This window comes from Neolamprologus brichardi, chromosome 5 (genome assembly GCF_056152115.1).
Source record: "Neolamprologus brichardi isolate AB-2024 chromosome 5, ASM5615211v1, whole genome shotgun sequence".
NCBI classification, from domain to species: domain Eukaryota; kingdom Metazoa; phylum Chordata; class Actinopteri; order Cichliformes; family Cichlidae; genus Neolamprologus; species Neolamprologus brichardi.
The window spans coordinates 13,313,527-13,330,938 of NC_142108.1; the positions used below are offsets into that span (position 1 = coordinate 13,313,527).

Here is a 17,412-nt window from a genome sequence, read left to right on the forward strand (position 1 = left end):
GTTAAAAACACACCGCTCACGCCTCACAGACGACAGCTTACAGTCCTGCGTAAAGATGAAAGTGACTTTGTACAGCTCCGATTTGCAGACGCTGCGCGCAGAGGTTCAGGAGCAGAAGTCCCATTGTAAACATACCACAGCAGACCTGACGATGTTTCCATGAACACGCTTTTCAGCATCTTTTTATTGACCACTTTTCACACATGGTTGCTGTACGCATACAGCCGGTGTTAAAGCTCACAGCTCGACACATACCAACACAACAGCATAGATAGCACAGACGTTAAGGCGGCGAGGCGTGATTGCGGATGCCGCTCAGGTCCGTCCGCCTCCCCTGCAGCAGCGCTGCAGACCACGCCCCGCCACACACATTAACCAGGTAAAATACATATTTAGGCAGAATTTTGCAAATATCTATTTTTCATCTTTTAGCAGCATAGCGCTTTTTTTCCAATTATTTTTTTAAAAGTCAGGTCAAGGCTCCAAAAGCCCAAAAGCATATAAGGGTGGCGGCTCACAGTTTTTGTTTGCAACATGGATCATTTTAGTTCAGCTGGGTGTCTTTCCTTTTGTTATATTTCTTTAAGAGTTCAAAATGTGTTAATTACATAAATAAAATGCAATTTTCTCTGTAGCACTTCATGGATTTAAGCAACACACCTTAGTTGTTCACACAAAGCATAAAGGTAAAAAAAAACAAAAAAAAAAAAACAATATATACAGTGTTATCATCATTTTAGATGTCAAAAAGTATTTGCGGCTCCCAGTGTTTTCTTTTGCGTGGAAATCGAGTCCAAATGGCTCTTTGGGTGCTAAAGGTTGCTGACCCCTGGTCTAGATGAACCTTTGTGTTCCTGTGTAGTTTATACATTAAAAGAGTCCATTTTTGCTCAAATCCTCCATTGAACGGACAGCTTAGACTGTGGTACCCAAGGTTTATTGTTCAATTTATTAAAAACATACATCCCACCAATATAAAATACAAAGTGTGAACATTACATTTGAGAAGAATGAAACAAAAAAAATCTGAAGGCCCCAAGGGTATGCAACTGAAAAGTTTCCTACCAGAAAAAGTTCTGTACTGTGGCAATGGTGATTAATAATAAAAATATTCTAACTTGTAACATCACAATCAAAAAGCTCTAAATAAATAACATATCGAGGCTTTTTCAGCTATGATTGAGACTAAGCGAAGCCTTTTCTGATGTATCACTGTAGCGCTAATTGTACTTCTATCAAAGCAAAAATCCCCCAGCAGCATGGTGTTGGACTTCACTTGCTTGTTTGTCTGTATACCTAAATATCTAGTTACTTTAACAAAGTAAAAGCAGCTGGCCTTGTGATAGTTGAATGTTCAGATGCACAAATGTAATCATAGTGAGATGCGGAGCCCTGCGTCAGGCTGGCAACCTGTCCAGGTGTACCCTGCCTCTCGCCCTATGGTAGCTGAGATAGGCTACAGCTAGCATAGTACACTTGATTGATTGATTGATTGATTGGGAAAATTAAGTGATTTCAATATGCCTGACGCTTGCAGAGAGGAAAAAAAATTAAAGTAATTACATAACAAAGGGATGGCTATTAGGGAGTACTGACACTAATGGACAGTATTTTCATCCCTGAGAGAAGACAAGGCTTTTGTTGTTGTATGGAGATAAGGTAAATTCTTAGCAAGCACATAATTGTTCAACTTCTGTTTAATTTTTTCTTTTTAATTTACTATTGAAATTAAATCAAAGTGTAAAACCTAAACTGTAATATCTGTGCTTTCTGACATCTTAGCAGTGCAGATATTTAGACTGTTTCTTGCACGTTATGACTGTTTGGCTGCATGCAGTCTGGTACTCCCTGTAGTTAAAGAGTACTATTAAGTGCCACATAAATTATAATAGATTGTGGATACACCTCCTGCACATAATATGCTGCTCACGCTGCACATAATGACCACAGTCAATGATTCAATTTAACAGAGGCCAGCCTTCCAGTATTATCATCAGTCATAAACAAGATACATCAGATATGTTTAAACTATATAATGAAAATAAGTATGCGAAACAAAATTTTGCATTTTAAGTTATTAACTGTTAACATAAGGCAGTATTCAATATATAAATATGCATGAATGCACATACTCTATTACACACTTTTGCATCACTATAAAATCTGGCAAAGCTAAAATTATAATCTACGTATAAACTGAGAATATACGGCTTTAAGGTGTAAGGAAGTGACAGTAAAATTGTCAGGTACTCTATGACTCAGTGTCCTCCTCCTCTTCATAACAGCGGTTCTTCTTGATTATATCCTCTGCACTCAGATCCTCTGCATCACTTCCTTCTTTGTCCTCTTCCCAGAAGCCCACATCCTGGGAGGTGCGGTTCTGGTTTGGCTTTGATGGTGGAGAAAGGTTGATTGGCATCTCAGGAGACGAGCTTCTCAAAGAGCCCTCATCCCCAGCCACCTTGTCTCCTTTTGTATTTCTTTTTACTCCTTCATCTCTTTCTTTCTTTTTCTCAACCTGACTCGCCACGTCCCCCTCAGAGATGGTCTCTTTATCTTCACTTTGCATGTGAGACATCTTCTTCTCTTTCTTTTCCTGCTTTTTCTCCTGCTGGACTTCTGGCTTATTTTCCTTGGTTGATTCTTCAGAAGATGTTTTTTCCTCAAAAGATGCTCTCCATTCCTGCAGAGATTTGAGATGGCGACGAGGCTCGCGAGGACCTGCGGGGTTTGTGGACTTGGGTTTGGCTGCTATTGTAAAAGGCCGAATCCGCTCCTTAAGAGAAGTGCTCCTCCTCAGGCTCTTCAATTCAGCGCGCTCTGAGCTCTGGAAAGTTGAAGGCGCTTCATCATCTGGAGGCCACTTGGCTCGCCAGGGTCGGCTTGAACCAATGTCCTCTGTGACTGGACTAAGGGATTCTGTCCCGGTGTGCTGCTCACTCATCCGGGGAGGCCAGTCGATCTTCAGTTTGCGTTTCTCAGTTGGCTTTTCTGACTGAGCTTTCTCATCAGAGCTCACTTTTGTCTGCTTGCGACTCTGCTTTTCCAGTAAGGCGGTCAGATCTGTAACCTTAACCTGTGGAGACATTTCCCCATCTGGGACTGGCTGCATGTCTGAGGCACTCTCAGCTGGACTATTCACTGTTGCAGTTTTCTCTTCTTTTTGCTTCACCGCTTCAACATCTTCATCTCCGTCAACTCGCGGCTCCCACATCTCCTTATGAGGCCGATGACCAAAGCCTTCATCATAGTTGCCTTTGGCTTTGAAGAACTGGTTAAAATGGGCCTTGCAGTAGATGTTTCCATGCAGAGAAGCATAATTTGCAAGACTATAAAACAGACAGGATTATTTACATGAGAGGAGATTATGATATAGAAGTGGAAGCATGTGGTGTGAATGCTTACCTAAGCTTTGTGCTGCAATGAATACAGCAGAAGCAGCTTTTGTGATAGACATGCTGATGGGCCACAAGTCTCTCCAGTGGATACACTTGCTTCGTACAAGCAATGCACGTCTCCCTCTCTGGTGGGCGAAACTTCTAAAAACATAAATAGTGTCAGCTTTATTGACAATTAACACCGGCTGATTTTTTTTTTTTTTTTTAAGTTAATGATATGTGCATGTCTACTGTTCGCTGTGATGACTCACCCGCGGTGATTTTGGTTGCTCCGTGCTGTCCCCTAAAACATAAAGAACATAAACAAGCTCAGTTGCTGCTCAATTATTAAGACTGGTAAAGCAGACTAGTAGCACTAGTGTTTTAAATAAAAATATGTACAGTAAAAATGAAATTTGCACATGACTGTATCCTCCAAGTATCCTTTAAGACCAACCATTGCATTCAGGCACAGGCGTTACTTTCTCATTTTCAGATGCAGATGCTTTTGGAGCAGATGACTGTGGGGCCGAAACCTGGAGGAAAAAGAGAGAAGAAGAGAGAAACATTGATTGTTATATAATAAACAATGAGATGTTCACCTGTTTCTGGTACAAAAAGGTAAACATCTCAGAGAAGCATGAGTTACAAAAGCAAGGTAGAACAAATGGTCTGTGCTGAATGATAAAATTCATTTTCTGTGTGGGAAAGATTAGATGAGTTGCTGGCAATAACAGCACCTGGATGTATTTATGCATGTAAACATGGCCACGATGATCTGCTGAACTACAAACTGAGCAGAGACTGGAGAAATGTTGCATGGTCTCTATTTCTGCTGGAGCATTCAGATGGTAGGGTAAACAACATAAAAGCATGGATCAAGCCTGCCTTGTATAAACAGCTCAGGCTGGTGGTGTAATGTTGTGGGGGGTATTTTCTTGGGAAACCTTGGGCTCCTTAATACTAAGGGAGCATCATTAAAACACCACAGCACCTGAGTAGTGTTACTAACAATGGCCATGCCTTTATAACCACAGTGTACCCATCTTCTGACGGCTGCAGTATAACACTCCATGTAACAAAACTCAATCTCAAACTGGTTTCTTGAACATGACAATGAGCTCATATATCCACACAGTTAATATCCTGTCACGTCAACATGGACCAAAAATCTCAGAGGAACTTTTCAGGCAGCTTGTTGTCACTAAGAAATAATGCAGCTCTGAAAGCGAAAGGGGCTCGAACTCAGTACGGGTAAGATGTAACTAACATATGTAATGAATAATGTTGGACTTTGATTGTTGTTTTGATCACTTTGAATCATGTTCATTAAAATTCTCTTAAAACCTCCAAAATACCAGGTAATCTTTTAATTACTGGGATTTTCAATGTTTTTGTTGTGAACCTCTATTACATGAACTCACAGAATGTGTCTGTTCTTGTTTAGCAACAGCAAACTGGTACTTGGCCATCTTTTCCTTCAGAGATGATGATCGCCTCAGCACAGGGCGACCTGAAGCAGAAGAGAGGATCAAATTAAGTGCCTTGCCTGACGTTGTTTTGCATTAAACCCAAATCTTTCTGCATTTCATTAATGCTACTGATATTTGCTTACTGCTTGGCTGCTCCACGTCATCTGATGAAGTACTGCGAAGTGCTGCTCTGCCACCCTGGAAGAATAAAACAACTGATAGGTTCTGAAGATCAGTTTATGAAGGTGAAGTTATGAACTATTAAGCATAAATTTGTTTTCTGCTCCTCCCCTGCCTTTAATTGTGGCCTAAATCAGTTCATTTATCTTTTTATTCATAGCATTGTCACTGGCAAGTGGTCAATAGTCACACTGCCTGTAGGACTGGATCAAACCCAAACAAGCTGCAAGTTTTGAGCAGCAGATATTGAACTCAGCAGTAAAAAATGCACAAAATCAAGCTGATGTGCTTTCCAGGCATCCAGTGAATACCTGGCAGTAACCAGAGCGGTATCTGCAGAGACAGCCATGCAGCATTTGGTTGAAAAGAACCAAACACACGTTTGCAAGTGGGCAAAGAACCAAAATTATTCCACTCTACTTTACTAAAGAGTGAGCTCTGTGCGTTTGTCTGCCAATATGCCTGTTTTACTCAAACAAATGAGAAAACCACACAGTTTCTCGCACCACCTATCCTTTACACACATGAACTGGTTTGGACCAATTAAAATAGCCCATTTCTACAGACTGCTTCACTGGAACTTTGGAGTCCTGTTGTCTCGCAGACCGCCCCTGCCATGCAAATCAAACACCGACTAGAGCATTAAAATATTGAAAGCTGCAGCCAGACAGGGGCAAAGAGTGCACTGCACTATATTTGATTATAAGGTTACATAACCATTTCAGTTATAAAGGCTCCAGTCTAATTTTTAAATGTTAGTAATATAAATTTCACTTGTTCTTTACTAGCAGTGAAAAACACTACAACTTAGTTCATTTTATTTTATAGGTTGTTTCCTGACTGCAGTACATGGTGTATACAGAGCTGCACAAGAAAATACAATAAAAAAATTAAATATGATTCCCAGGACTGGGAAAATCCCAGTAGAGCAGGGTACACACTGCAGCTAATAAAAAGTGAGATAAAGACAACTGCTCCTCAGAAGGGATCCTGTGAGGAATGAGACGGCCCCAGGTCAGGAATGCTTCTGCATTCCTCTGTTACAGAAGATAAAGAGTGGCATACTTGTTGTTTTGGCCTGAATGAATGAAAGATAGAGATGAGTGGGTGGTGCTGGGGAGAACAAGGGTAAATTCACACGGACAAGCGCTCCTTCAGAAAACAGAAGAAACTGGGTAAAAATGGGTAATGCATTTAAAACAATGTAAATATGAAGGATGTTGAAAATCTGCAGAAACTACACTAAGCACTGAGTATTTCTGCACGTACAGGACGGTCACAGGTTTTTATCAATCATTAATATGTGACTCAGAGCTTCTTATCTCTGTTTATGAACTACGAGTCACTAGTATACTGTTGGACAGAGATTGTTGCAGCAAAGCAATTAGCATGTAAGATTGTTTTAAATGTGCTAATTAACTATGGTCACGAAGGCAACATGGAGCTCACTACATGTGGGAAACATTGTGCCATCAGTCTTTTTTCTAATATTGCACAAGACTGGTCTGACTCAGCATTATGGTTACAATTATTTTACCCAAAAGTACTAAATCCTTACCCTCAGATCCTCATGGTGGGGATACAGTGACCACAGCTACAGGGATATCTAAAGCAAAATATTTTACCTTTTCCGTGGGCTTTTCTCCTTTCTCAAACTTCATCTTTAGGTTGTTCAAAGGCACTCTGGGCTTTTCATAAGAGGCACACGGGCTGGTTGGAACGTGCTGGTCAAGCTTTTCATTCATCATCTCTTCCTTCTCCATCCCTCTCTGGTCTTCAATCTCTGGAGCTGCTGAGGCCTGCTGAACACTATTGGCTGTGTGGTGACCTCCCTGATCTGTCAGTGGGCCAGGACTCTTTACCGGAGGCTCAGTAACAGAAGGAGGCCTGTTCAAGGTACGAGGCCTGTGGCGTGAGATGGGCTGGTGTGGAGGTGGAACCGAAGAAGGCTTGTCCTGATCACCGGTTCCTCCTTGCTCCCAGCGCTTCTTCAGAACACTGAGGTTGCCAGATCGCAGGGCTACTGTTCCGCTGTCAAAAGACTGCAAGAAAGAAAAGAAAATTTTTTAATGTTGAGCATGTTATGCTTACCATAAAATCACTGTGTATAAGCTAAACTATACACGCATACACTGTTAGGACATACAGCTTTATCCACAGTCCCATATAATGGAATAAAGGAAATGCCTGAGTCTGAACTTGGCTTCACCCAAGGATTAGGTGAACAGCTGTTCAAAGTTGGTCCAGGAAATAAATATTATGCTGTAGCTGCTGAATTTTAACAGCTGGCTCAAGATGGAGATATCTGAGACAGATCCTTCAGTTGCATTCCTTTCCACATGACAATTTCTACCTTACCCAAAGACACTGACAGCAACTCTTTTCACTACTTATCTGCTGCCACCAGTGACAGGAAGACAGCAGCAAGCAGAATGGCACAATAATAGAAGGCATGAACTTCCTTAATTATGAAAGTGTTGGAAAAAAAGAGGATGTGAGAATGGTAAGAAATCAACTTGTAACATGAACTTTTCTATCAAAGCTTCCTGTGTGAACATTTAAACAAGTTATGCTATTACTAAATTAAATTAAACTTAATTAAATCTCCTTGAATAAAAGAAACCAAAGTAGAGATTACAAGTGAATGAAAACCAAACCAAAAAAACCCGCCAAAACCCCATCCACTACTAGACACCACTACCTCGGACATAGTGAATAAAATGAATCTGGTACATCTGAAAAAGAGTTGAATTAACATTCGGACAGACAAAAGAAGAAATCTGTAAAAAAAAAGCAGGGACAAAATAACAAAGGCACAATGACAGTCTTTGTCAGGCAAGACCACAAGGAATATAAATAACTGAAAAGTAATGGAGCTGGCCCTTGATTTTCAAGCCAAAAGGAAGAAAGTAAACCTTGAATGCGATGAAATGGCCGAACGAGGTGTAACCACAACTAGACAGCAAAAGATGTGGGAGTCCTTTGATTGGTCCTCTACAGGTCACAGTGCAGACAGATAGTGGGAGGCAGAGCCCTCCCGGATGCTAGCAGCAAGACAAGATCTACTTGTAAGAGCTAGTCCAGCCCCTTTAACAGCAGGAAAGTGAAAGAGAGAGAGTCAGAATACCCAGGAAACCAGAGCAGGAAATGATTCAAACAGGGAAAAGTTAACTCTTTGTTAACTGTGACGACTTGGACAGCCTTTCAATCCCAAATGACATTATCAAGATAATGTGACTCAAAACCGTATCTATGGGATTTATGATACCAGACCAAATAATACAAGTCTTAGGATAAAGACAAAATTTAAAAACATGGACAGAGACATTAAAATAAATAGTTATTAGAAAACAGCAATGGTTGTACCAGAATTATTCATCAACAAATTCTTAGTAAAAAATGAAAATAGCTTAACAATGAATTGTGATGTTGTGGTGGAACATTTTTGTCATACTTTTCATATCATACTGGAGACTGTGTACATTTTAGGAGTTTTGAGATTCATCGGTAGTACTCAATGGAGACTTAATGGAATGGACTTTTTTTTTTTAACACAGGCAGTAATTATATACTGCTGAACAGGTTTTTTAAGTGTTAAATGCTTGACATGTAAGAATTTACATCAGTCTGAACATAGACACCCTATTTATACTATATTTATACTATAAATAAATATAATAAATATCACAACATTAAATGTCATGATTCAAACTGGAACTCACTCATACTCGTAGACTCACTGGATTAAAATAGTTTTTTTATTTCCCCTCTGCCATGATGAATCACAGTATCAGAGCTCCACAAATTAAAGGGTTTTTTATGGCCGCTGTGGATGAACTTCAACCAGGTTCAAGCTACTCAGAGCTGCCTCAGCTAATTATCCAGCTGCTCTGGAACTGGAACTACACTTCAAAAGTTCAGATTAAAGATTCATGTTTTGTTAAACCTGCTTTCTCCCATCAGAACACTGTCAGAAGAACCACATCACAGAGTATTACACAATTGCCTTGATGGCCACTGATTTCTGAATTTAAAGGTACTTGCCGAATATTTTGCACTAATTATAGCATAGTATTAAACTAGCTGAGACTGCAAGACCCTATACCCAGTGCATTTCTTTTTTCTTCCCTAGTTTTTTCTGCTTAATACTGCTTAAGCTACAAGGACTGTGTAGAGTTATCAGAACAACTGAATTTGACTCACTTCATCAATATTTTGAGAACAGCTACACCATCAGATACCACAAAGACCCTTTTGACAGGCTTTGTTTGCAGATTCCCTGGTTGCAGGAGGAAAATACATGTTGGATAGATGATCCTGCCAAGTAATAATCCCCCTCACACAACAAATTACAACATATAAAATATAAGAATAAGTTGCTCTCATACTGAATTGTTACATCACATAAAAGGATAAAAACTGTGAGGAAAAAAATAGATTTTTCAGTTTCTTATTGTAACCATTTGTTGTTGAATCTGTGAATATTAACATAATGTCACATCATTTACTCTTTGCAGTTTAATCGTTTGGTCCCTCATAACTATGCAACAAAATTGTTATCAATTTTTAATGTAATTTATCTGACAGATTATTCATTTCCCCCTTCCCCCACCTCAAGCACACACACACACACACACACACACACACACACACACACACACACACACACACACACACACACACACACACACAGACAGCCAGATGGCGTTTTTACGCTGCTCATTCAAACTTGTCTCAGACACACGTGGAGATGACTATTATCCTCAGATACTGTAACTAGACCTTTGTGGTAAATGAGCTGTACACCTACCTCATAGACATACAAGTAAACCAGAATGATTCAGTCTAAAGCATAAGTTAGACAAAACAGTGGTTAATCCAACTATTTACACTAGCAGTGTTTCATTACAGTTACGTTACAACAAAATAACACAGGGTAGTGTCTGTCTAATGCAGTCACATCATGTTTCTATGGGAGAGGAAGAAAGGCTGATGTCATCCTCATTCATATCATTAAACATAGAAAAAAGAAGCTAACTACCCTTACTGGTAAACAATAACGATATTATACACAACCATGGCTACAATACCTCATATTTCTTCATGGTATTAGCTGGTGGGTTATTGGTTTAATCCCAGTCCAGGTTTTTGCCAGTCTTTCTGACAAGGCAGCTAACCTACAGTTGGAAACATTGCACGGGGATTACACTAAAGTAGGATTATGGGCTTGATAGCCTGCCCATCGCAACAAGTGGCCAATGAGATGTAAGCCAGGACAAGACATTTGGCCCAGACAGTGTGTTGGCATGGTGAGTCTGTGTGTTTGCATGTGCACTCTTCATACTGTAATTAGTTGAACACCATTACTAGGGGATGCTGAGCAAATGAAGCAGGACGTGCTGCATAGAAAAACATCATTTAATCATGCCGTTCATTATGACAGGATTATCAGAATGCTATAAACAAGACGTGATAATCTTTATGTGAGAACTCTTTCTATTTTTTCATGTATTAAATTCAGGAACAGCTGCACAAAACTATTTAACTCATGGTAAAATAGAAATTACTCTAAACTGATGTCACTGGAAAATGAAATGTTGCTACTATCCATCTGTTCAGAGAAGTACTTACTCCTTTTTTCTTTTCTGCACTCAAATCTTCAGCAGCTTTCTGGTACCTGAGAGAGAAAGAAACAACACTGACATCTAGTGATTCAAAACAATAACAAGCAGATACACTTAATTTTCTAAAAGGCCCATTTGTTCCTTCAAGAACCTTGTGAGATGTAAAAAATGTAAGCTCAATAAGTGATAGACTTGAATTTAATTTTAATGTTGGTTTTTTTTGTCTGATTTTGTTGTGTTTATATAAAGTTTTAATTTAGTTTATTTTATATTTTTATACCTTTAACAGAAAATATATAGCATTCTTTGTCATTTTTAGCACTGTGTAACACAAACAATAAATCATAAAATATTAAGAGGCCTTAGCCATACATCATCAACTAGTTGGTAAGTGCTTTAGATCAGTGATCACTAGTCTTTAACTGCAAAAATGTTTAACATGTAATGCACTCCGCAACAATTAAAGTTTGACTTGAATAGTAGGGGCGATTGTGGCTCAAGAGTTGGGAGTTCGCCTTGTAATCGGAAGGTTGCCGGTTCGAGCCCCGGCTCCGACAGTCTCGATCGTTGTGTCCTTGGGCAAGACACTTCACCCGTTGCCTACTGGTGGTGGTAAGAGGGCCCGGTGGCGCCAGTGTCCGGCAGCCTCGCCTCTGTCAGTGCGCCCCAGGGTGGCTGTGGCTACAATGTAACTTGCCATCACCAGTGTGTGAATGGGTGGATGACTGGATGTGTAAAGCACTTTGGGGTCCTTAGGGACTAGTAAAGCCATTTACCATTTAAAACTCAAATATAAGTCATTTTAGTCCCAATTATTTTTGATATATTACACACAAAATACTGAAATTGTGACTGAGATCAAGAGACCACAAGAGCAAATCACATAGGTCTATAGTAGGCTGTCGTCTACGTGTTCAGTTTTCAGTACATAAGTGTATATTTAAGCTTTTACTATTAGGGTCATTTTAAAAGTACAAGCAAGTGTTACTCACTTGGAGAAGCGCTCTGCAATGGCATTGGTTTTCCCTCGGGTGGTGACCAGAGACAGCTCCTTCGCAGTGATACGCATGGACTGTGCCGCCCAGTTCCTTCGACTGAATGGATTGCTTTCCATGTCGGCCAATTAACCAAATACCTAAAAGAAACAAAACACAAATACTCCTAATGTAAGAAATATGTATTAGAATACAGACTGCATTTCTTAGCTTCTGACACTAATACTCAAAAAAATTTCAGGCATCTCAACCCTACAGTTCATGTATCTGTTTGACGCAAAGGCAATATGGTCCCTTGTGTGTTAAGGGATGTCTTTAGTGGGCAACTGACTATTCTGCTGCACTGATTTACTGATGTTTCTGTTGTCTCCTATTTTCTCCATCTTCGGGGGAAAAGTCACAAATAAGAAAAAATATAATTTTTTTAAAAGCAAGGCCAGTCCTCTAGTTCCCTCTATTAGACACTTGAATGAAGAATTCTTGCTTTTCATGGAAATAAAGTGACAGACTCCCTCTTCCTATCTGCATTTGCTATCAGTCCACCAAGTTATCTGACAGCAACACCACTTTCTTGGCATACGCAACCTCTTGAGAAGATTTATGCCAGAGTGAAACTTTGCACTCAAAATACATGTGCAGGCCTATGACATGCACTCTGTTAGATATCGGTTCTCACTCCTGACATACATATGACGGAGAACAAGCACATGAAGTGTGGGATGCAAACACACAAGTAAACATGTTCAAACTTGCTCTCCAGCTTGTGCCACTTGATTACAAGACAGCAACACAAACTGATAACAGTGGAGCGTGAGCCCATTGTCCTTACAAAACCAACATTCATAAAGGTCCAACAACCACATTCCCAGCAAACAGAAATGTCTTCTTTGTCATGAATAATGCCCTGACAAACCCATACTTTATTGGTACAGTGTTCCAAGTCAGCAGGGATGGATTAGCTGAATGTTAGCCCATGAAACCCTGGTTTAGTGCTCAGACAGTAGGTTGTAAAGCTATAAATTGGAAATCACTGCACAGTCAGTAATCATTTATCTTCCTAGCTGGACCTTTTCACTCAGGCGTCCCCATTACATCATCATCATAATTGGGACAAGCATAGTGTTCAGGACCTTGGACTGAATTTCGCCATAGGACTGACTACATAGACTACATAGTCCAATACAACTGGTGCTCATGAAATCACTTTTGGATAAACGTGATTAAACATGACTGCACATATTACATATTTATAAGATGTATTTCTAGTCAGTTATATATAATTCATTTCATTTACTCTGAGGTTAGTGTTAGAGTTTTTAAGAGAGACACAGATTAACAACAGAATAACTTTTTATGAGGTTCTGAGAGGCTACTCATTACTGCTACAATGTTTAAGCCTGGCAGGAAAGTCAGTTTATCAATTGATTAATTGTATATTTTGCTGTAGCCAGTTACTTCTTCATTCAAATTTGATAGCTGTGCTGAAAAATGTACTATTCATCTTTTTAAACTTCAGATTCTTTTGCAGGTTATCCAGGGGCTGCAGTCCATACCTGCATGCACTGCGATTGAAAGGTAGGGACACACCCTAGACAAGCTACCAATCTGCCACAAGGATAATACAGGTCATTTCAGTTTAAAGTTGCCTATCCGCTCTTTTGCATATCCTTAAACACTACACGCCCGAAGAAACCAAAGAAAACACAAAGGACGTCTACGATTCAAAAGCAAACACAAATCCCTACTATTAGAAAGAGAGATTTTCTACATGTAGGTGTTCATCCGCTCATCGACAGGCAGCAAAAATTGTACACTAATACAAAGGAAAGAATGAAATGCTTCCTAGGTATGCAAAACAAACGCTCAGAATTCTGACTTCCTGTCTAGCAACCTTATGTGGAAACCTGAAAGGGGAAAAAATACATTTACCGTTTATGCACTTAATAAAACATAATGCAAGTCAGTTTAATGGCTTTTTAGTATGACAACAAATAATCTAATCTTTCAAAAACTGTCACGCTGTCATCTCTGGATTATATTATTAACTCTTAGCTGTCCTTTTCCAACTGATCCACAATTCTGACAATTACTATTTGTGTTACTTGTGCAGGTTTTCAACAGGAACATCGACTATATCAGAGGTAACTTGGATAATACATCCTAAACAAAGCCTGAAAAGAACTGAAGCTAAGATTTGGTGTGTGCGCTGTGATAAAAATACAGAAATTAGAATCTTTATAAATTTATCAAAAACTCGTTTATATACTGACCTTTATCCCTTATTTAAAGTAAAGTTCTCCGTGACAACAAGTAACCACAACACGGTAACAACTAAGGAGGAGTCCGCATTGTTTGACACATTAATGAGCTATGATGCAACTATTCATTAAACCAAAACCACAAAATCAGCTGTTCAGACGAAAATAACCGAGTCTAAAGTGAAGACTCAGCACAGAGGCGAGCAACAGACGCGACATTAAGAACAACAGCCCTGTACAGGGGGCATCGCGTCTTTTTGAATTTTTTTAAAAAAAAACTTTCATTACAGGTGCAACAGTAAGATGGTGGTTATAACTGCGAGCTAATGTAGTTAGCCTATAGACCTACACTTTAAAGATTTAAACGCTCAAAATTTTATTCAAAGTAAGTTTTTACTTAAGTTTTACACGAAAGAGCTCAGTGACTACGCTTAAGAGTACAAGCTTAGCTGCTGGGCTGGTTTGGAATTTTCCCTGGAAGACAGCGAGGAGGAGGAAGAAGTATGTGCACGTGCTTGACAATAAAATTCAAAATCTCGACCTAAACAGTCACCGGCTGCCTCAGTGTTTTCAAAATAGGCGTTATTATTTTGATAGTAGCTACAACGTATATTAAACCCCGTTTTATGCTATTATTTTAGGTTTCGCCTTACCTGTGCGAACTTCCGTTGAGTCACTTCTTTTTTTTTTTTGTGAAACCTGTGTGACACCTGACACTGCTGCCGCCACTGCGTCACCGCCCGGTGTGGCTCGAGCAGAAAGGTGCAGTGGGAGTACGCGAGACAAACGTCACGTGATTTTATGCACCAATGACCTTAGGTGTTAAATTACTCCTACCTGGTATGTTTGCGTTTGTGCTTGCTTGCAGGGTGAGCTGTTGTTCCCATCTAGAAATTCCGGAGAAAGACCGTTTCTGGCGACGGGAAAGCTCAGGGAAGAAAAACGTGAAGGAAATAGGTTTGGGGGGTTTCTGTGCTTTGTCTTTTGACAGTTTTCAGCAACTGTTCCTCAACTCGCTAACATAATAGCTTGATTGTTAGTGTAGTACTAGTGTTATAAAAATGCAATGTTTCATCCACAGAATGCAGTAAAATGCTTAAAATAGAAAAAACAGAAGTGAGACATACCATCAGTAATCAAAGTCAAACATAGCATTGTGCCAGCTCAACAACATTACTAAAGCCACTATTTAAAACCTGCCTGTGGAAAATAGCCTATTAAATGTAATGGGTGTCAAAACAGGTTGTGTCAGGGAAGGGACATTGAATGTTTGCATGATATTTGCCTTCTAAATAAGAGCAGCTGGATGAGCTACAAGGAAGGAAGATCACAGCTTTAATTTTTATTTTCCACCATTTTGCTCAAGTGTATGAGTCCTTGAGCAAAGTACTATCTGTTCTCTGTGCCAAGGCTGTTACGGGGAACTGAACTCATCTCAAATCGGGCCAAGTGAAATATTTAAGTTAGTGGCGGTTTTTCAGTTGAATAATTTGTGTTCTCTACCAAAGAAATGCATATTTGCTCACTCTTCTACTAATGAGAAGAATTTTTAGTCAGTTTCGTTATCTAATGAGGATCTGTTGCTATTTTGAAAACATTTTAAAATACATTGCTTGCAACTTAAAAGAAGTAACTGGTATCACATTTTTGTAGTGAAACTATTAGAATTATAACAACACACTTCAAAAAGGCTGAGACAGGAGCACACAAGCCTATTTTCTTTTAAGAACATGGGGGACATATTTATTTAAGTTCTACTTGTTGTTGATTATGTTGTGTCTGTGTTTGGGTTATTTATTGCTGATAAAGTTTTGATTATGCGTTTCTAAACTAAACATTTCCAGTTTAGTTTCAACTTTTTTTATTACAGTTTACTTGGTAGTTTGTTTTTGGTTTTTTTTGTTTATTTGTTTGGTTAAGTCTCGGTCTCTCTGTTTGGTGTTGTCATGTTTTTGTTCCTGTTTTATTTTGTGTGCATGGTGTTTCCCATCTCCCTGATTTCCTCATGTGTCTGTTTAAAGTCTCAGTTTGTCTTAGCTCGCTGTTGTATCATACTGTAATACTATTGTCATGCCTGGGCTGCATTTCTGTTTGTTTTACCTGGACTTTCTGCTGGTGTCTTTGATTACATGCTCTGCCTAAAATTGCCTACCCAATTTCGCTGTGCAAGAAACTGCACAATGACAATAAAAAGCTCTAAGTGTCTAAGTCTAAGTCTCTAAATAAAAGGTCAGACATTTTTTGACAGTATTTGACAGTCTACATTTTGGGTCCTTTATCCACACATGTCTGATTTGCAGACAGAATGCACCGTGCATCACACCACCGCAAGTGCCAACAATTGATACATGAGCATAAGAAATTGACCAGACAGCAGTGGAAGAATGTGGCCTGGTCTGATGAATCAAGTGCTCTTCAATCACGTGGATGGCTGAGTGTGTGTGTATTGCTTGCAGTATGGGAAGAAATCAAGCAGGTGCAGCCAGTGTAATGCTTTGGGCAATGCTGGGAAACCTTGGGTCCTGATGTTACTTCGACTCATATACCTACCTAAGCATTACTATAGGCCTGCCTGTTCTCATGAAAGCCCGCCTTTTCATGGGAACGGTATTCCCTGATGGCTGTGGCCTCTGTCAGTGTGATAACACAGCCTGCCACAAAGCAAAAATGGTTCAAGAATGGTTTACGGGGCACAACAACAGGTTTGAGGTGTTGACTTCAAATGTTGACCTCCAGTCCAGCATCTGTGTACAAAGAGTTCCCATCCATGGAGGCCGCACCTCGCAACTTACAAGACTTAAGCTTGATTTAGACTTCTGCAGGAAATTTATGTCCTAACTTACATAGTAACTGGAAACTCATTTTATTCCTACAGTGCAACCTTCCACGGCATTGAAGTCATTGTGATATGAATTGACCTGACATGTAGTTAAATTCCTTGGGAGGCGCATGTCAAGTTACGTATAAGGTTGCAGTGTAGGGTTAAAATGGAGTTACAGTTATGACACAAGTTATGATATAGATCTGATGCAAAACTCTAATTCACATGTTAAAATTAAATCTGTTGCTAACATCTTGGTGTCAGATACCACGGCACACCTTCAGGTGTCTAGTGGAGCCAATGCCTAGATGAGTTAGGGCTGTTTTATCAGCAAAAAGGGGGACCAAGACAATATATGGCAGGTGGTCATAATGGCCTGATCGGTGTATAAACTGATGTCTTCTACCTGTGATGTAAGGTAATTCAATTACATTTATATATTTCTATTTTTATATGGCATCAGTTCACAACAACTGCCTCAGTGTGCTTTACATTGTAAGGTAAAAACCCTACAGCATTAGAAAAAAACCCAACAGTCACATGACCCTCAGGCTGTTACCTGATATGAGCACCACAGCCTGCTCTGCACCACTCCAACAATAGTGCATTACTGTAAACTTTACCACAAATGTGCAAACTAACCTGATTAGCCTGCACTAAATTTCACTAAACTGTCTAGTAAACT

The 17,412-nt window shown here is 39.6% G+C and overlaps 1 protein-coding gene across 2 annotated transcripts; it reads right to left on the reverse strand.

Annotated features, from left to right (window-relative positions):
* Nucleotides 1-160: 160 nt before the first annotated feature.
* Nucleotides 161-14,644, reverse strand: LOC102795330 (LIM domain and actin-binding protein 1-like). Of its 2 annotated transcripts, XM_006784317.3 has the most exons (10): nucleotides 14,560-14,644; nucleotides 11,646-11,788; nucleotides 10,661-10,706; nucleotides 6,655-7,071; nucleotides 4,993-5,047; nucleotides 4,802-4,890; nucleotides 3,835-3,913; nucleotides 3,650-3,681; nucleotides 3,406-3,539; nucleotides 161-3,329 (listed from the first exon to the last, which is right to left on the reverse strand). In XM_006784317.3, the coding sequence occupies exons 2-10, from the start codon at nucleotides 11,765-11,767 to the stop codon at nucleotides 2,252-2,254; spliced, it is 2,052 nt and encodes a 683-aa protein (XP_006784380.2). In that variant the 5' UTR covers nucleotides 11,768-11,788; nucleotides 14,560-14,644; the 3' UTR covers nucleotides 161-2,251. The 2 variants fall into 2 exon arrangements, with proteins under 2 accessions (XP_006784380.2, XP_035761099.2); XM_035905206.2 differs by lacking the exons at nucleotides 10,661-10,706; nucleotides 11,646-11,788; nucleotides 14,560-14,644 and adding an exon at nucleotides 10,120-10,219.
* Nucleotides 14,645-17,412: the final 2,768 nt, after the last annotated feature.